The sequence below is a fragment of the Apodemus sylvaticus genome, chromosome 17 (assembly GCF_947179515.1).
Source record: "Apodemus sylvaticus chromosome 17, mApoSyl1.1, whole genome shotgun sequence".
Lineage (NCBI taxonomy): Eukaryota > Metazoa > Chordata > Mammalia > Rodentia > Muridae > Apodemus > Apodemus sylvaticus.
The window spans coordinates 53,678,882-53,700,649 of record NC_067488.1 but is presented as its reverse complement, the minus strand read 5'-3'; the positions used below and the strand labels follow the sequence as shown (position 1 = coordinate 53,700,649).

Genomic DNA, 21,768 nt, shown 5'->3' with positions numbered 1-21,768 from the left:
ATGCCTTTAGTCCTGGCACATGGGAGGCAGAGACAGGAAGATCTTTGCATTCTAAGCCACTTTCGTATACATAGCTAGTTTCAGTTTAACCGGGGCTACATAGTGAAACCCTGATTCCAAAAAATAAAAATATAAATAAAATAATAAATTAATACTTGCTTATATGCTAAAAATAAAAAATATTTTTCCTTTTTAGATCTATTGAAGCAATTTTAAATCAGAAGAGGCCTCAGTACATTAAAGCTAAAGAAAACACTTCTCACCATCTAAAAAAATTGGATTTGACTAAGAAACTGATAACAGACAATGAAAAACAATGTTCTAAGCAGGAAGATGGCATTCAAGCCTTAATGGCAGAACTGGCTGATTTAGATAGAGCATGGAGAAGTTTTGAAAAGCAGATGGAAGAGAAAATCTTACACAAAGGGCGAGACATTGAATTGGAAAATAGTCAGGTGAAAAAAATGAAAATACTCTAACCAATTTTTATTGTTTCAGTTTTAAATTAGAAAAAATTAAGTGGTAACCCCTATGATAATTTATTAAGATTATCCCTAGAATGTAAATTGTAAGAATTAGCTTTTTAAAATCTGTTCACAGACTCTAAATTTAATCTTGATACTAAGGTATTTTTCCATCATATAGTTAGATGGTGTTATAACATTTATAAATTGATTAAAGCCTGGTACTACCTGGAATTGTATAGTAATAAAAGTTAGGTAATTGTTACTATTTTAAAAATAAAACAATTCTCTCTTAGATATATAAATGTAAAGATCAGATATATGTAGCTTTGAAAAGACTTAAATGACAAGGGAACTAAGATGATTTTAACTGTATAGTGATGAGTTAATAGTATAATACAGTATAGAAGATTAAAATTATTAATCAGTAAAACATACAGCTAACCAAAAACATGTAAGTCAGTTTTCAAATATTCTTTCAATTAAAGTATCATTATTCATCTTTCATTGAGTTATGCCAATCTTTTATCACAATATACATGCAATAAGTTATGACTAGAAAAGTACCATTTTCTCCAGATTGTTTTTTTTCTTAGATTTTCTATCAAAGACCTTACTACAGAATTTGTCTTGATTACATTGTTATACTATCTAACAAGTTTTTAATAAGGAAATTTTCATAGAATTTCACATATTTTACCTGGAGAAGATGGCTAATTATGATGTGACTTGTATAAATATTTTGATGAGAACAGGATGTCATATAATTTCATTAAGGTGAGTAATATGTCAATGCTGTTTATATAGCTGGATCGTTACAAAGAGCTTAAGGAGCAAGTCAGACGGAAGGTAGGTATAATGACACAACAACTGGAAAAACTGCAATGGGAACAGAAGGCAGAAAAAGAAAGACTGGCATTTGAAAAGAGGAGGCATGGAGACACTCAGGTACCATGGATTCTATAATCATAGTTTAGAATTAATTGCTGTGAGATGTTGCTCTCCTTTATATTACCTTTTCAATATATAAGTGGATTTATATCAAACACAAGAAATTTTAAAAATTATGAGAGACTAGGAGCATATAGCTTACTTTTAGAACACTGATATCCTGGGTTTGATTTCCCAAGCACAGCAAAATAATTAATTCTAGTTTGGTTTCTCTGTTGTTCTTTTTTGTTTGTTTATTTGTTTTTGTTTTGTTCTGGGTTTTTTTTGTTTGTTTGGTTTGGTTTTTTTGAGACAGGGTTTCTCTGTGTAGTCCTGGCTGTCCTGGAACTCACTCTGGAGACCAGGCTGGCCTTGAACTCAGAAATCCACCTGCCTCTGCCTCCCAAGTGCTGGGATTGAAGACATGCGCCACCACTGCCCAGCTTCTCTGTTGTTCTTAAAATTTTTATTTATGTGCACTTTTATAGTTAGAGTAGGCTGTGTCTTCATATATGCCTTCAGGAAATATTTTCTGTGCATCTATATGGTGATGAATATGGTCTGAGCATGCACTTTAGTTCCAATAGTATGAGGAGGAGGATGGAGAGAGTGGGGACATTAAATACATTTAGTTCTCTGTATCTGTGGGTCTTGAAGCTGTGGATTCAACTGAGGATCAACAATACTCAGGGTAAAAATGTTTACTGACCATTGTTTTAGTACTTTTCGTCACTCCCTAAGCAATACAATATAATACCTATCTGTACTGTCTGGTTTTGTGTGTCAACTTGACACAAATTGGAGTTATCACAGAGAAAGGTGCTTCAGTTGAGGAAATGCATCCATGAGATCTGACTGTAAGGCATTTTCTCAATTAGTGATCAAGGGGGAGGGCCCATTGTGGGCCATTCCTGGTCTAGTAGTCTTGGGTTCTCTAAGAAAGCAAGCTGAGCAAATCAGGGGAAGCAAGGCAGTAAGTAGCATCCCTCCATGGGCTCTGAATCAGCTCCTGATTCCTGACCTGCTTGAGTTCCAGTCCTCACTTCCTTTGGTGATGAATAGCAAGTTGGAAATGTAAGCTGAAAAACCCTTTTCTCCCCGACTTGCTTCTTGGTCATGATATTTGTGCAGGAATAGAAACCCTGACTAAGACACCTATCTATATAACATTTATACTTTACTAGGTATTGCAAGTCTCCCAGAGAGGATTTAAAATATATAGGAAGACATGTCATTTATATGTAAATACTCTGTCATTTTATATAAGGAGTTGGGTATGTACATTAGGTGAACAATCTTGGGTTCTGGAATCATTCCTCAAATATGTGGCCCAAGAGGAGCTAGTCAGTCTATGTTGGGAACAAGTGTTAAGATAGCATTATATTCTTCCTCAGAGTAAGACTTCACTTCCAGCCTATCTTGCTCTTTACTTACTGTGTATAGTTTTAGTAAACAAGTTATTAGATTGGGGCAGGGAACTTTACATTTTTCATTTGTATGTACAGTCAGGGAAAATATAGATAGAGAAAGGTGGATAGAGGGGAGAGAGAGATCCCTGAAGCTAATGTCTTTCCCAACTGTCAACCGTTTCTCCCAACCATTCCTCCCTTAGTTCCCAACAGTCTGCTTAAACAGTTCCTTCTCCCAATTTTTCCAATACTATCAGCTCGAAACTATAGCAACTGTCCTGACCTATCTGCTCAGCTTCTCCTGACTCAACTGTCTCTGAACAATATATTCTCCACCAACTGCCTTCTCGTCTCACTCTGCTAGCCCAACTCACTTCCAACTCTCAGCCTCAGCTGGCTTTTTTTTTTTTTATATCCTATCCTGTTCCTATAATCCAATAGGTAACCAACACTAAAGATCATAGCATCAAGCATTTCTAACAGCTAATAAATCTTGTTTGTTTGTTTGTTGAGACAGGGTTTCTCTGTGTAGTCCTGGCTGTCCTGGAACTCACTCTGTAGACCAGGCTGGCCTCGAACTCAGAAATCCACCTGCCTCTGCCTCCCAAGTTTTGCGATTAAAGGTTTAAAGAGCCAGTTGACTAACAACTGGGGAGCCTTTAAAGATCCAGGTGCACAAGATAAATCACACTACAAAGTCAAGCTCATGGTGAAGGACACACTTAATAGTCACTCTCTCTTAATGTTTTATGACTCCTTTTCTCAAGACTAAGGATTGGGTGTAAGATAACTGTTATTGCACACTCAACAATAATAGTTGATCATGCATTATGAAATTTCTCTGAACCACCCTGATATTTGTGTATATAGCATGCTAAGTGCTGCTTTAAGTCCAATTTATGCTTGTTTTAAGCTTTGGGTTTTCTCTGACCTGTATTTACTGACTTGGTGATTTATAGTCACACATTTAAACACTGCTCTTAAGATTTGAGCACATCTAGCTCTCAGACCTTCAAAACTCCAGCCATGTGTTTTTCCAGTTGCTACTTCAGGTTCTTCAGGTTAGGTGTTGAACAAACATCTCAATCAATCTTGGACCCCAAACTGAACTTCAGTCTTCTCACCAAAATGTGTTTCACAGTCTTTCATGTCTCCAATTAGGATAGTTTAATTTTATTAGTTGCTCAGGTCAAAAAATGTGGAGCTAGTCTTTGACTCCCTTTTAGAAAACTGTTGACTTCACTTTGAAAATACAAGGGTCTATGTTTTTCCATTTCTACTGCAATCACTTTTGTCCATGTTACTCATGGTTTGGATCAGTTCAATAGCCACCAGCTTCTTTTGCTACCACTCTTTAATCCTACACAGTAGCCTCAGCATAGCAGCCAGCTAATGCATTCAGTAAATCAAATCATGAAATTGGCTCTTTAAATTCTCCAGAGACTTCCCAAGTTACACATAAGAGTTTTAAGTCAAAGTTCTTAGGTGATCTACATGGGCCTACCTGAGTTGTTGCTCAGTTTTTCTTCCTGTTTTCCTTTCTTTGATCTGTTATATTGGCCTCCTGTAACATTACAAACATGTTTTTTCATGCGAGTTTCCATCTGCAAAAGCAGTAAGTTCTTGTAATCACTGAGCTATTTCTCTTGCCCCTGAATGGATTTTATTTTTACCTCTCTGAGTCAATGTCTCACTATGAATCGTTGGCTGGTCTGGAACTCACCATGTAGACTGAGCTGGCTCATAGAGTCTGTGAGTTGACTCATAGAGGCCTGCCTCCCTTAGCCCCCTGAATAGTGGGAGTAAATGGGATATACTGCTGTGCCCAGCTTTAAATGAACTTAAGTGAGATAGTAGAATTTCAATGTTGGGCTTTTAAATTTCAATGTGTGTATTCCATTAGAAAAGAAGCTGTCTTATTTGGAGGAAGGTGTGTGTGTGTGTGTGTGTGTAGGTGAGTTTTTTTTTTCCTGTTTGTATTGGTGCAGAGCTCAGAAGAACATAGCAAATACCTTGCTCTGTCACTCTCCTGATATCCTTGAAACAGGAATCTTACTGAACTAGGAGCTAGGGTAGCAGCCTGAAATCTCTAGCAGTTGTTCTGTCTGTCTCCATAGCACTGGGGTTACAGGTGTGCACAGCCACTCCTGACTTTATGTGGATATGTGTCATATTTGTGTAATCGTCTGAGTCATCTTAGCTCATCTTGGTCATTTTTGTAACTCTGGCACCTAGCACAATAGATGTTTGCTTCATGGATTGTCATTGATTAGATAGAAGAAAGGTTAAAGGTTAAAAATCTAAAACTAATTGGAAACTACTCTCCCCATCCATCCAGTTTCTCTTCCATGGGTAGTTAAAGCTCCCTTTTCAGTTTTATCCCTGCTAACTAAGTGGGAAATTTAAAAAAATAAACTATTCATAAAAAAGTTACATTGTTTTATTGTTCTGTTTATTATTAGTTATTGTAAGTGTGGCTGGTGTACTTGCATAGAAGAAAACATGATATGTTTAGGATTCAGTGCTGTTTTTAGGCATCTTAGAACAGGTCTTTCTCAGGTTTCTGCTGCTGTGCAGTATTTGGATTTAATGGTAAAGGAGAAGTAGAGCAAGCATTACATGAAGTCCATTCCTTGTGCCTGTTAGTTGCCCTGTAGTTCTTGCATCATGGTGATACTTAAGTACTGTATTATAATCACTTATTTTCTTGATAATGGGAACTATCCAGCTAATTATTATATCTCTAGTTCCTACCACATGGAAGCCAGTGAATGGATATTTATTGAATGAATTAGTTTGAAAGATAGATATGAATTGTGTAGGTACTTGAAAATGTTTTTGAAGTGAAGAGAGAGCATTTAACAGTCTTTCAGGATTTAGTTCCTCGCACATACATGGCAGCTTACTTATAACTCCTTTTCCAGAGGAGTTACATCTGATACACTCTTCTGTGTGGGCACCAGACGGGAATGTGGTGTACATACATACCTGCAGACAAAACATTCATAAACATAAAATAAGTAAATCAAGAGTTATTAAAAATGTACTCAAAGTTTGAATTTACCAGTTAAATCACTAGAAACCAAATATTCCAGCAAAATACACTCAGATTTGATTCTCAATCTATTAACTATAAAAGCTTTATATAAGCTGACCTTTTCAAAATTAGTTTTTTCTTTTATATTTTCTCTTAATTTTTTTTAAAAACAGCACATTCATTTTTTTAAAAAGATTTATTTATTGTTATATGTAAGTACACTGTAGCTGTCTTCAGACACACCAGAAGAGGGCGTCATATCTCATTAAGGATGGTTGTGAGCTACCATGTGGTTGCTGGGATTTGAACTCAGGACTTTCAGATGAGCAGTCAGTGCTCTTAACCACTAAGCCATCTCTCTAGCCCCTCTTTTAATTTTTTTTTTTTTGAGACAAGGTTTCTCTGTGTAGCCCTGGCTGTCCTGGAACTCACTCTGTAGACCAGGCTGGCTTCGAACTCAGAGATCGGCCTGCCTCTGCCTCCCAGAGTGCTGGGATTAAAGGCGTGCGCCACCACTGCCCGGCTCCTTTTAATTTTTAAATTACATTTATTTATATATTTGAGTGTGATGTACTTGTAGAAGTCAGAAAACAACTTGAGAACATTGGCTCTTTCCTTCTCTTATGTTAAGTGGTTGAAAGAGTTCATCAGGCTTGACAGTAAGCACCTGTCAGAAAGCATTTTTGATGCATTTCAAACTTTTAACAACTTATAGCATAATAAATTCTAGATATGTAATTTTATTGGTTTAGAATGTTACAATTTTATGCTTATTTCCTATTATAGGGAAATCTAAAACAAATAAAAGAGCAAATAGAAGAACATAAAAAACGAATAGAGAAATTGGAGGAATATACAAAGACATGCGTGTAAGTAGGAAAACAATCTTTGTAGATTTTTCATATCTAAATGATCCAGTGTATCTTCTAAGTAGTTAGTGAAAGTTACTAATGTGTGATATTCCTATTTTTTGTCTTTATAGATTGTTAAAAATTATACTTATCACATAATAAATATATATAAAATGTGAAAACAAAAATGTTTAAAATTTGAAAATATAAATGTGTAGCACTGGTAAAACTTAGATCTCCTTTTGACATTGACATTTTATAAATAAATAATGAATTGTGGGGGCAGGAGAGGTGGCTTAGTAGTTAAGAACACTGACTGCTCTTGCACAGGGCTGGGTTTGATTCAAAGTACCCACATGGTGGTTGGACTCACAATTAACTGTAGTTCCAGATCCAGAGGATCTGATGCCCTCTTCTGGATTCCATAGGCTACATACATGTTCACAGATATACATGCAGGCTAACACTCATAAAAGAATAAAAATAAACCTAAAATTTTTAAATGGTAATGAATTGTGCCTTGGATGCTAATTCATTATATTCAATCTACCACTAAGGAATTTTAGTTGAGTTTGAATTGATATTAATGATGTGATGATTGCTCTGGTTTATATTGATCTACCCATACTCTCATAGTAACCAGAAATACGTATTTTCAAATGAACAGGAATGACTAAAAAGCTCTTTTGCCTGTTTAGTGTCAGATATGGGTTTTTATTTCTTTTTTAATTGATAGGGCACTACTCCATTTTCATGCAGTTCTAGACAAGACTGTTTTATGTGTTAACCAGCTGGTTTTTTTTGGATATTATTCTTGTTGGTACTGTTGTAGGGATTGCTTGGAAGATAAAAAACAGCAAGAAGAAGCCCTGATAAAAGAAATTGACAGTACAAAATCAAGAATGTCTGAAGTGAAGGAAGAATTGAGCCTTATTATAAATGAATTGCAGAATGCTGGAATTGATAACCATGAGGGAAAACGTCAGCGGAAAAGAGCAGAAGTTCTGGAGCACCTTAAAAGGCTTTACCCAGATTCTGTGGTAATTGGAATGAATTTTAAAGGCTGTGCTCTCTCATTTCTAAAAATAGTGTTCTTACTTGAGATTGGAAATCTCATTGTTGTAAGGAACCAGAATTATTTTAGAAATGCTGTGTTCTGTATTTGACAATTTATATTTAAAATATAATAGTAAATAGAGCAAGAGATAAATAATTTCAAATTGTATTCGTAAGTAAGTATTGAAAAGAAACACTTGCATGAACACAGTACCTAGCCATTATGCGTGATATCCCCAGAGGAAACATGGGATGAAGTACTCTTGGTCCTCCCAACAAGAAACCTCTATGCTCAAGTTCTTCATAATTTTTGACAGGTATCACTGCCATATTTTCATTTTCTCTCTGTACCCTGTGATCTTTCATACTAAGGACTTTAGCCAAAATGCAATGCTACCCTGTTCCCATGGAGTGTACGCATCACAGCATCATTTTCTATTATATGACAGGCCTCATTTCTACCTCAGTGTGCCCTGTGATTTCCTTATGGCCTATTTTTACTATTTGACATTTCACCATTGCTCTGTTCCAAAACACTTGCCATTGACTTTTATGGTACTACATTTTCATGACCACCAACTTTATCTCCTTTACACTGTCTTGCTAGAATATCCCCTTTTTCCTTCAAGAAACTGTAGAGGAAAAGGTGGGGGTGACTCAGTTGGTAGAATGTTTACCTCACATACATGAGGTATTCTACCTCATGTATGTGAGGTAAACATTCTACCAACTGAGTTATATATCCCTAAGTCTTTGACATTCTTCTTCAATCTTTACTTTGAATCATGGATAATAATAGAGGAATAGGGCTACGATGCTCAATCTTGCTTCTTCAATTCATAACAAAATGACACAACCCTATTTAAAAAAAAAAACCCAGTAGTTCAGCAATCATATCTAATGGCAGAAAATGGCTATTGTGCAGATTTCTTTTTAAATGGAGAAAAGACTGGAAAGATGGCTTAACAATTTAAGTATAATTTTTGTTGTTCTGAACTCTGTAGAAGCCAAGCTGATTAATTGACTAAATTCTGAAAATTTTTACCCAGTATTCCTTAATTTGGCAAGAAGCATCACTTATATACTTGTTTCCTTTCAAACGTGGAGGAAATTGATTTAAAACACTAGAAAATCGGAAGGGGGACCTCTAATGCTCTCTCAATGTAGAAAAGACTAAATTCCTCATTGAGGGAGAGGACATTTTGAATCCTTCCCACCAAATAAGGTGTGTTTTTCTACACAGCACAGAATCACATTGAAACAGGATGTTAATTTAAAACTCCACAGAGGGAGAGAATGAAATGTTCATACAGTATATTTTTACAAAGTGTCAGCTGAGCCCTTGTATTTCCTGCCCTCCAGGGAGAGTGAGTAGAGCAGGAATATGGGTTCAGTCACCGATTGCTCAAAGAAGGCACTTGATTCACTCTATGGGAAAGCAGTCAAGAGGTTGTCCATTATCAAAAATGAAAGGTCCACATTGAATATAAGAATTCAGATGAATTTGAATGTAACTATTAAACTGGACATATAAATTATATGCAGTTATCTGTCATGCTTTGTTAATTAGAAAACAATGAATTATATGTTTTTCATTAATATACTTGTTTTCTTCTTTTGTTCTGAAACCTAAGTTTGGAAGGCTGCTCGACCTGTGCCATCCTATTCATAAGAAATACCAGCTGGCTGTGACTAAGCTTTTTGGCCGGTACATGGTGGCCATTGTTGTTTCCTCAGAAAAAGTAGCAAAGGATTGTATTCGATTTCTGAAGGAAGAAAGAGCTGAGCCTGAGACGTTCCTTGCTCTAGATTACCTTGATGTAAGAATTTTATTTATTTTTTTTAATATTTTTATTTTCTATATTCTTTGTTTACATTCCAAATAATATTTGGTATTATTAATTGCCAAATTTAATGCCTTTATTGCTCCAAACTGGCAGCTATGGGATGGGGGTAGGATGGTTACAAATAGTGTAACTTGGATGCCACTTAGCCAGTCATTCAAGTGGCTAGTGTTTATAAACTTAAGGTGAATAATATCAAGCAACTGCTATCTTGTGATTCATGATATTTCTTCCTAATCTAGCATTGCTACAATTCTTAATGTCTTCAGTTTCAATCCTGGAGAAGAACTCACTATGTAGACCACTCTGGCTTCAAACTCTTTTTTTTTTTTTTTTTTTTTGGCTTCAAACTCTTAAGAGATTTGCCTGCCTCTGCCTCCTGAGTGCTGGGATTAAAGGCATGTACCACTATGCCTGGTAAAAATAATTTTTATTTGTTACTCATTTGAATTTTTTCAAGGCAAACTTATATTTTACAGAAATATGATACAGGAGAGTCTGAAATGATGGCTTAGCAGTTAAGAATACCGGCTTCTCTTACAAAGAACCTGGGTTAGATTCTCAGTGTACCTCCATAGCAGCTAACAATCATCTGTAATTCCAGTTCTAGGGTCTTTGTGGGCACTTCATACATGTGGAACACAGACATACATGCAGACAAAAATTTTTTAATTAAAATTGTATACAGGAAAAAACAAAAATCTTATACAGGGTCATCACATGACTCAGTAGATAAAGGTACCTGTTACCAAGCATGACAACTTGAGTTCAAGATTTAGCCCCTATACTCACATGGTAGAAGGAGAAGAACCAATTCCCACAGGTTGTCCTCTGTACTTCCAGAGACATGCTAGAGTATACCTGCACACACACAAATACACATATTCTCTCTCCAAATGAATAAATGTAAAAAAAATAACCTTATACAGAAATACATAAGAAATAATTTTCTTTTAGTACACAGTTCTTAAATACTACTTTAGAGGTTTTTATATACGTTCAGGCCATATGAACATATGTATGTATATATGTGTGTATGTATCTACCATGTGCATACATATATACCTTTTAATATACACAGGATTTTTGTTTAACAGAAATGAGATTAAATTTGCTAATTTTCAGCAAAAAAGTAGCATATTTATGATTTGTAGACAGAAGTCTGAAAATACATCTATAATCTGAAAGCTGTCCTGATCATTTCAGACTTGGATTTTTTGTTTGGTTGTTTTTTTGTTTTGTTTTGTTTTGTTTTTGGATTTGGTTTTTTTGAGACAGGGTTTCTCTGTATAGCCCTAGCTGTCCATGAACTCACTCTGTAGACCAGGCTGGCCTTGAACTCAGAAATCTGCCTGCTTCTGCCTCCCAGAGTGCTGGGATTACAGGCATGCGCCACCAACGCCAGGCAACTGGGGGTTTTTGTTTCATTTCATTTTAGATCTGTAGTACTCTGTTGCTTTTGGGTACATACCTAAGTGGCTACTGCATTACACTGTGTTTTATGATGTAAAGAACACAAAGCACTTTTTATTTATTGTTTTGTTCCAACTAAGTACTGGTAGTTGAATCTGGAAGTTCTTTTTTGTGACTTTTGATGGTTTCCCTGTGTAAAATATTACATGACATAATGTGGGATACAGTTTCTACTGAAAGTGTATTGCATAAAAGAGCATTTTGCCAAGTCTTTGCTATACTGTGGAAAGAATATAATAAGCATTTGGTTTTTATTTTAGTGTAGTTAATATACCAATTTTCTTTTTAACCCTTCAGATCAAGCCAATCAATGAACGGCTAAGGGAAATTAAGGGCTGTAAGATGATGATCGATGTTATAAAGACCCAGTTTCCTCAGCTGAAGAAAGTGATTCAGTTTGTTTGTGGAAATGGCCTTGTCTGTGAGACTGTGGAAGAAGCAAGACATATTGCGTTTGGTGGACCTGAAAGACGGAAGGTGAGAGACTTGATCAGTCTTCCAACTAAGATGAAGTTTGCTCATTTGTTTGTTCTGTCTCTACCTCTCCCTCCTTTTACTTGTATGTTCTTTTTAATAAGGAAAACCAGCATAGGAAATCCTAAGATGCTTTCATTTGATGATTTTTGTTTTGAGACAGAATCTCACGTAGCCCAGACTGGCCTTGAGCTTGTTATATAGCTGAGGATAACTGTGATAACTATGATCTTCCTGTCTCTGCCTCTCAAGTGCTGGGATCAGAGGCATACATTATCGTGCTCATTTGTGTGTGTACTAAAGATTGAACTCTGGGCATTGTATAGTTAGGCAAACACTCTACCAACTAAGCTGCATCCTCAGCTTGTCAGGTGAATTTACAAAATTAACTTCTGTGTCACAAGTTGTATTTTAGAAATTTGATTTATTTCAGGATTCTAAGGCATTTGAGTTTTTCCCTTTGTGTGTAATAAATGTCCTTGTTGATTTCTGTATTTTCCCTGTATTGTTTTACCTTTAAATAGCAGGAAGGATTTTTTGTTTCTTACTTTACATTTTTGTTCTTATATAACTTAATGGGAATACTTTGTACATTGAAGCTTAACACAATTATATTTAAAATAGCACAGTTCAACCATTACTGGGTACTAATCTTTCAAGGGAGTGATTTTTTAAAAAATGAATAATTTAGGGGCAGAGGAAATGACTTAATGTCTAAGAATGCTTCCTCTACAAGCATGCAGACCTGATTTCAAGCCAAGCATGACTCAACATACCTGTAACTCTAGCATTAGAGGGTAGAGACATTTGGATCCCAAGATCTAGCTGATTAAATAACAAGCTTCTAGTTTAATGAGAAACTGTCTCAGAGTAGTAAGACAGCAATAGACATAGAGACCCCATATCCTGCTCTGGCGTCTAAATATTTGCACATGTACATATATATCCCCATACATACATGCCCACACATAAATATATATTTTTACATGGATAATTTATATTTAGTTAGTTGAGTAATGCTAAATTATTGCTCAATAATTATGTATTTTTATTATATAAAGTATACCAATGCTTAAGCGCCTAAGCCATAAAATAAGACTGGTGATGCTGTATAGTTAGTAGTTATATGATTTTAGGAAAGTTCCTAGACTCTTAATTTTTTCTTATCTAAAACTGAGGAGATAATTAACTCTCATAAAATTATAAAGCTTCTATTAAATGACATCAAGCATAATGTGGCCAGAATGCCTAGGAAATAATCCTCAGCAAGTGGTAGCCACTTCATGAACAATTAACAGTTATCTAGAATGTCTAGTATCAAAAGTCAATTCAAGATAAGCTTTTCTTCTAAGAATTTCCATTCTTAAATTTAGCATTTTTCTAAGATGATTAATGCTGTATATTTATAAAATAGGTTTTTATTTTATGTACATGGGTGTTTTGCCCCTGCATGTATGTCTATGCATGATATGTGTACTCAGTACCCATGGAGGCTGAAAAAGGTTATGAGCTTTCTTGGAACTGGAGTTATATTGTAAGCTTCTATATGGATCATGGGAATCTAACTTAGGCTTCTGGAAGCAGCCAGTGCTCTTAACTACTGGACCATCTCTCCAGCCCCTTAAAATAGATCTTTAAAGATTGTATACTCAGTTTAAAAAAGCCACTTGAAGATAAGGTGATTTGTTCCTTAATTTAACTCATATTTACAATTTTTTTTGTTCACAACAACTTGCTTTATCTCATATTGTAACATATTCTTCGTATTTTAGAATTTTAATCTGGTTTATTTATATATCAACAACATTTCAAAAATGTAAAAAAAAATCTTTTGTATTTTAGGCTTAGTAAAATGATTTGGGTAGATACCACATTTTCACAGAAATTCTTTTATCTTCAATTTGTACTTTTGATTTTCTATAGACTTCTGTATTTTAAAACTTTACATTTCAAGTGATATTATAGAAATAGTGTGGCTTATTTAAACATATAGCATATATAAATTGCATACAATACCTACAAACAATATAATGTAAAATTAGCAATTCTGCTAGGCATGGTGGCACACATCTGTAAGCTCAGGACTTGGGAGGTAGAGGCAGGAGGGTCTGGAGTTCAAGGTCATCCTTGGCTATCAGGTGTGTTTCAGGCCAGTTTGAACTATATAAAATTCTGTCTCAAAAACAAAACAAAGCAAAAGACATAGCTTCTCACAGGGCTGGAGAGATGGCTCAGAAATTTAGAGCACTTGTTACCTTCCGTAGACCTGGGTTCAATTCTCAGCATGCACATAGTTGCTCACAACCATCTACAACTGCTATATTCATAGTTATAGAAGATCTGATGCCATCTTTTAGCCTTCACGGGCACCAGAAATACACATAGCATACATACAGTCAAAACATTAATTCACAAGTGTTTAAATCTTTAAAATCTAAGGAAAAAAGATACCAACAAAAGAATATATATATATATATACTTTTATACACTATATAAGGCTGAAAGATTGCTTGCCTAGTATGCTTGATTAAGGCTTTAAGTTTTTTTCCTTACACCCACCCTGACAAATTTATACTAATGTGTGGTATGATGCCTGAAGGCATAATTTTGTACCTGCAAATATTTCTCAAGAATATATCTAAGAATTTATACATAAGTTTTTATTATCTCTTAAGAAAGCACCTGGGAGGCTAGGACCAGGAACATTTCTTATTCTAATTAAGTAGAAACATTTATAAAATGTTGAAAATTGATTAATTTATTCCATTAAAGCACTCACTTAGAGCACTGTAAACTCTGGGTAATTTTATACCTTGACTCTAAATTTCATTCTGCATTTATTTTGGAGAATACAATTGTTTGGGGGTATTCTAAAGTTATTAAATCATTTTCATAATATGCTGTTGATAATATATGTCAGAATCTTCAAAACAAAGGATTGTGTAATACAAATTATTTAATATTAAATATGGTTTTTGCTTCTCAGTATTATGTATGTTTAGAGCTAATATGCAGCTTATTTTAAACTTCTATGGTGGCTCTTAATTTGTTGCCTAGTCTTAGTAAAATGGGTTTTATATTTGTGGTTTGTATTCCTTTAAAAATCAGTATTTTATTAGTAAAGTTCAGGAAGTGTTTTTCACATCTACAAAATCTCAATGGGAAAAAGTATCATTCTATAAAATAAAAGTATCATTCATAAAATACATTTCTCTAAGGTAAAATGTTTTTATGATGCAGGCAGTAGCACTTGATGGAACACTGTTTTTGAAATCTGGAGTGATCTCTGGAGGGTCGAGTGACTTAAAGCACAAAGCTCTGTGCTGGGATGAGAAAGAGTTACATAGTCTAAGAGACAAAAGAAACCAACTAGTCCAAGAGCTAAAGGTAAATCCTCATCATAAAAATTATAAAATGTTATGGAATATAATTATGCAAAAACTACGTATTTTCTTATTAACATAAGTTCTGTGGATTGCTTGTTTACTGTACCTTTTTATATTTCTGTTTTGGTTTTTCAAGACAAGTGCTGACTCTGGCTATCCTGGAACTCACTGTGTAGACAAATCTGGCCTCACCTGCCTCTGCCTCCCAAGTGCTGGGATTATAGGCATGTACTACCACAACCAGCTTCCTATACACATTTTTGTACTAGTTATTGTTACCTATTTTATATTATTTGTATAATAACTTCTGTATGTAGTTCAGAATTTCTTCACACTTTTAAAAAGATTTATTTTTAATAATATACCTTTAATCTTAGCACTCTGGAGGCGGAAACAAATAGAGCAGGTAGATCTCTGTGAGTTCTAGACCAACTTGATCTACATAGTGAGCTCTAGGACAGGCAGAATTAAATATTGAGACTGTCTCCAAAAAAGATTTTATTAATAGATTTATTTTATTTGTGTGTGTATGTGCACAGATGCATACATGTATGTGTACTTGTACATGTATACATATAAGGGGTACCCAAAGATGCTAGAAGAGGACATTGGATTCTCTTCCAGGAACTGGATTTACAGAAGGTTGTAAACTACCATGTGGGTGCTGGGAATGGAATCCAGGTCCTTTGCAATAGCAACCAGTACTCTTAATCTCTAAGTGGTTTCTCTAGCTCCAAGCATATAATTTCTAAATAAAAATGTCAATATAGAATCTTTATAAGTATAATAAGAGAATATGTATGACTATATAAAATTTGTTCTAAAAACACATGTAATTTTTTGATATTACACTTTGCTGGTTGGTTTTATATCAGACTGACATAAGCCAGAGTTGTTTTTGGAAGAGGAAAACTCAATTGAAAAAATGTTCTTACCATATTGGTGTGTGGTATATTTTTCTTAATTGGTAATAGCTGTGAGAAAACCCAGTTCATTGTGAGCAGTGCCACTTCTTAGCTGTGGTTATTGGGTGCTATATACTAGCAGGCTTAGCAAGCCATAAGGAGAAAGGCAGTAAACTACACTCTTTTATGGCTTCTGCATCAGTTCCTGCCTCTAGGTTCCGGCCCTTCTTGAGTTCCTACCATAACCCCTCAAAGATGGACTATTACCTACAAGTGTAAAATAAAATAAATCCTTCACTCTTCAAGTTGCTTTTGGTTATGATGGGTTTTTTGTTGTTTGTTTTGTTCTGTTTTGTTTTGTTTGAGACTCTCTCTCTGTGTAGGCCTGGTTGTCCTAGAACTCAGAGATCCACCTGTCTGCCTCCTGAGTACTGGGATTAAAGGAAAATAAGCACCACCACCACCTGGTTGTCATGGTGTTTTATCACAGAAATAGAAACCCTAATTAGGACATACTTGCCAGGCGGTGTTGGTGCACGCCTTTAATCCCGGCACTTGGGAGGCAGAGGCAGGCGGATTTCTGAATTCGAGGCCAGCCTGGTCTACAGAGTGAGTTCCAGGACAACCGGGGCTATACAAAGAAACCCTGTCTCAAAACAAAACAACAAACAAAATAATACATACTTGATAATGTAACCCAAGATGGAATTGGAAAAATTATAAGCTTCTATATAGAAAAGACATTTTTATAAAATTTATAGCTAGGTCTAATTGAAATACCAAGTAAAAGAGTAATTAGTTTAGGGCTGAAGAGATGTGTGATGGCTATTCTTGGTCATCAACTTTATTACATCTGGAATTAATTAAAACCCCCAAACGGAAGGCACACTGGCAAGGGAGTTTTATTTAATTTGAAGTGGGAAGATCTACTCCTAACCCAGATGTTTGATGTGGGAAGAGCCTCCTTTAATCTGAACCTCTTCTTCTACTGGAAACCTATACAAAGATATGGAAGAAGGAAGCATCAATCTTTTCCAGTCTTTTCTAGCTTACTCTCACCTTGCTAGCAAGTCTATCCTTTCACTAGCATTGATCCTACTTCTTTGGGATTCTGTATACTGAAGACCAACTGAGACATCCAGCCTCATGAACTATAGAACTACTAGATTCTTGGACCTTCTATTCATAAGCAGCCATTATTGAATTAGCTAGACCACAGCCTGTAGGTCATTCTAATTAATCCCTGGGGGGGGGGGAAGGGAGGGAGAGGGGAGGGAAAGAGAGAGGGATGAGAGGTGAGGGGAGGAGAGGAGAGATTCAATAAGTTCTCTTGCTCTGGAGAACCCTGACTAATACAGATTTTTGTATCAGAGCTGGTTCTAGAGCAACAGAACTATAAGAATATTTAATATATTAAGTATCTGGAGCCGGGCGGTGGTGGCGCACGCCTGTAATCCCAGCCCTCTGGGAGGCAGAGGCAGGTGGATTTCTGAGTTCGAGGCCAGCCTGGTCTACAGAGTGGGTTCCAAGACAGCCAGGGCTATACAGAGAAACCCTGTCTTGAAGAAACCAAAAAACAAAACTATATATATATATATATATATATATATATATATATATATATATATATATATATATGGAATAAGCTTTCTAATTTGTTAGCACCTATAGTTACTGAAGCCTCTGGGTGTTTGGAGAGTACTGAAAGCTGGTAATGTGAACTATTTTACAAACTTAAGGAGACAAATGCATTTGACTACCCTGATAAGCCAATATTAAGTTACAACAAATTTGGTAACTTTGTATCCAAAACTTTTGACAGTTTGTGGAAAAATAAGGAGAATTATGATGGTGGTATGTTGCTCCTAATATCTCTGGATAAATTGGCAAACACATTTATGAACTCTGAGAAAAAATTTAAAAACTTTAGCATCTCAGAATATGGTGAAAGACAATGGATAAAATTGACTGGGTCCAGATGTGCATTAAGAGTTTACAGATCTCTAAGTGTTTCTGAAAGAGTATCTCTCCAGTAGCCACAGAGTTCAGAAAATCAAACCACAGTTTCATTACAAGGTTGGTTGGATTACAGCAAAAATTCAATTCCCAGACTCAGAGATAGAGCATTAATTGTTAAAGAATGGGATCCTGTAACTTGGAAGGGACTGTATATAAGGACCCACCCTATTGAAGCTGAGAACTTTGATACACCTTCTGCAGAAGATATACTACCACCCTTTGAAATATTGCCTTTTCTATCTTTGACAATACTGATATCCTTTGAAGCCCATCAATAGTTGCTTCTAGAGCTATAGCCAGACTTAAGGCAAAGCAGGGTTCTAGAGGGGAGGTAGAAAGTATAGTTCATGAAGAAGTGTACTGCACTAATAAAGAGCTTAATGCGTTTGCTAATTCATTCAAGCCGAGGTCTGGGGAACATGTGGAATGGATTTTAAGAATATGGGATAATGGTCAAAGGAACATAAAACTGGATCAGGCTAAGTGTATTGATGGGCTTACTGAGATTTTAGGTTCAATATGAAAACTCACACAGTTTTTAAAAAATTGTCCACTTGAGGAAGAAAATGACCAAACTTTCTGAGGTCTGTTGAGTACTGGTTCTGAATTGATGCTGATTCTGGGAGATCCCAAGAAACATTAGTCCTCCAGTTAACATAAGAACTTAGGAAGATCAGTTAACTAATAAAGTTTTGGCTTAAGTCTGACTCACGGGAGGTTCAGTAGGTCCCTAAACTCATCCTGTGGTTATATTCCTATTCCTATGATATATAATTAGAATCAATACCCTGGGAAGTTAGCAGAAATCTCACATTGGTTCTGACCTGTGGAGTAAGGGCTATCTATTATGGTTGGAAAGTTTAAATGGAAACCTTTAGAGTTGTCACTGCCAAGGTGACAATGAATCAAAAACAGGATCACATCCATGCAGAAACTATAGAACTTAGTGTTTTATCATTAAAGACTTGAAAGATTGAGTGGTGGGAGTCCCACCACATCTCCCTTTAACTCCATATGGCCAGATCATGGAGATTGACAGTTGACCAGCAAAAACTTAATCACTCAGTCAAGTAGCAACTTGTATTATAGCTGTTGTACTAGAGGTTGTATTCTTGAGCAGATTAACACATCTCCTGGTGCATAGAATGCAGCTATCGAAAAAGTACATTTTACGCCTTTAATCCCAGTACTTGGGAGGCAGAGGCAGGAGGATTTCTGAGTTCGAGGCCAGCCTGGTCTACAGAGTGAGTTCCAGGACAGCCAGGGCTACACAGAGAAACCCCGTCTTGAACAACCAAAAAAAAAAAAAAAGAAAGAAAAGAAAAAGAAAAAGTACATTTTTCTTGGTTTCTGCCTATAAGGACCACCAGAAGCAATTTGCTTTCAGTTGGCAAGACCAGATTTTACCTCAGGATATATAACTGCCAGCCCTGTGCCATAATTTAGTTTAAAGGGCTCTTGATAGTCTATCTCTTATATCATTATAAATTATGTCAACATATCACATTGGTGATATTATTGATGACATTATACTAATTGGACAAAGTGTACAGAAGGTAGCAACCACGTGTGTACATCAGAGGATGGGAAATAAATCTAACCAAAATTCAAGGGCCTTCTACCTCAGTGAAATTTTTAGGAGTCCAGTAGTGTGAGGTATGCAGAGATATTCCTTTTTAAAGTAAAGAATAAGTTATTGTACCTGGCCCCTCCCACTCAAGAAAGAAACAGTGTTTAGTGGGCCTATTTGGATTCTGGAGACTGCATATTCCTCATTTAAGTGTGTTATTCCAGCCCATATACCAAGTGTCCCAGAAAGCTGCTGGCTTTGTAGGGGGTCTGAAACAGGAGAGGGCTCTTCAACAGGTCCAAGCTGATCTATAATTTAGACCATATGATCCAATAGATCCAGTGGTACTTAAGGTATCAATGGCAAATAGTAATACTATTTGGAACCTTTGGCAACCTGGAGATGAATTTCAGAATAGACTTTGGGATTTTGGAGTAAAGCTCTACCATCATCTTTAGACAACTATTCTACCTTTGAAAGACAGGTTTTATTTTACTATTGAGTCTTAGTGGAAACTGAGTATTTGACAAGTTGCCATGCAACATGAGCTGCTAATCATTAACTAGGTGTGATTTGAGCTGCCAGTTCAAAAAGTAGGACCACATAGAAGCAGTTCATTACCAAATGGAAGTTGTATGTACATGATTGGGTCTGAGCGGGTCCTGAAGGCACAAGTAAGTTACAAAAAGAAGTTGCCTAGGGGCTAGAGAGATGGCTCAGTGGTTAAGAGCACTGCCTGCACTCCCAGTATTCCAGAGTTCAATTCCCATCAACCACATGGTGGCTCACAACCATCCATGATGGGTTCTGATGTCCTTTCTGGTGTGTCTGAAGACAGCTACAATGTACTCATATACATGAAATAAATAATTCTAAACAAAAAAACAGTATAATAAAAAGAAGTTGCCTAGCCGGATGACGGTGGCGCACGCCTGTAATACCAGCACTCTGGGAGGCAGAGGCAGGCAGATTTCTGAGTTCGAGGCCAGCCCGGTCTACAGAGTGAGTTCTAGGACAGCCAGGGCTATACAGAGAAACCCTGTCTTGAAAAAACCAAATCCAAAAAACAAAAACAAGCAAACAAACAAACAAAAAGAAGTTGCCTAAATGCCTATGGTTTCTACTCCCATTAAAATGCTCTCTGCTACCAAGCATGTACCTATAACCTTGTGGGGTGTGCCCTTACTGGTTGACTGAGGAAGAGAAGACTAGGGCATAGTTTGCTGATGGTTCTACACAGAAGTAGACAGCTGCAGCATGACAACCCCTTCCTGTGACAACCCTGAAAGACACCATTGAAGGGAAATCTTCACAGTGTGGTTAGGCAGTACACATGGCCATGTACTTTATTTGGAAGGAAAAATGGCCAGATGTGTAATTGTTCATTGATTTCATGGGCTATAACCAATGGATTGGTTGACTGAATTGTCAGGGACTTGGAAAAGCTGTGATTGGAAAATAGTTTAGAAAGACATCTGGTGAAGAAGTATGTGGCTAGATCTTTCAAGATGAGTGAAGGATAGGAAGATACGTATGTGTCATGTAAATGCTCATCAAAAGGTGACTTCAGCTGAAGAGTTCAATAATCAAGTAGATAGGATGACCCATTCTGTGGACAGTCAGTCTCTTTCCCCAGCCATTGCTGTCATTGCCCAGTGGGCCCATGAACCAAGTGGCCATGATGGCCGAGATGGGAGTTATGCATAGTCTAACAACATAGACTTCTTTTCACCAAGCCTGACTTGGCTAAAGCTACTGCTGAGTGCCAGATATGTCTCCTTTCCTCAGGGTAACCGGCCAGTGACCTGGTAGCAGGTTTATTACATTGGACAACTTCCTCTGTAGAAAGGACAGCACTTTGTTCTTACTGCAATAGATATTTATTATGGTTATGGATTTGCCTTTCCTGCACATACTGCTTCTGCCCAAACCACTATTCATGGACTTACAGAATGCCTTATCCATTGTCATGGTATTCCACACATTATTGCTTCTGACCAAGGAACTCATTTCTTAGCCAGAAAAGTACAACAGTGGGCCTGTGATCATGGAATCCTCTGGTTTTACCATGTTCCCCACCATCCTGAAGCATTTGGCCTGATGAAAAGATGGAATGACCTTTTGAAGAAACAGTTACAGTGCCAATTATAATGCAGCAGCCTGGAGAGCTGGGGCTGGATTTTCCAGGGGCAGTATATGCTTTAAATTAATCTCCAGTATATGATAAGTTTTCTCCCATACACAGGATCCACAGGTCCAGGAATCAAGGAGTGAAAAGAGAAATAGTTCCAATCATTATCACCCCCAGTGACTCACTAGGGAAATGTTTGCTTTCTGTTTCACAAGCCTA

At 36.4% G+C, this 21,768-nt stretch overlaps 1 protein-coding gene across 1 annotated transcript in view; it reads left to right on the top strand.

The window, feature by feature from the left end:
- Smc1b (structural maintenance of chromosomes 1B) overlaps positions 1-21,768 on the top strand; it is a 56,846-nt gene that overhangs the window by 10,201 nt on the left and 24,877 nt on the right. The window contains exons 6-12 of the mRNA XM_052161414.1: positions 197-455; positions 1,272-1,412; positions 6,627-6,709; positions 7,524-7,731; positions 9,382-9,567; positions 11,362-11,541; positions 14,779-14,925. Of these exons, the coding sequence (XP_052017374.1) occupies positions 197-455; positions 1,272-1,412; positions 6,627-6,709; positions 7,524-7,731; positions 9,382-9,567; positions 11,362-11,541; positions 14,779-14,925 (1,204 nt within the window). The remainder of the gene's footprint in view (positions 1-196; positions 456-1,271; positions 1,413-6,626; positions 6,710-7,523; positions 7,732-9,381; positions 9,568-11,361; positions 11,542-14,778; positions 14,926-21,768) is intronic.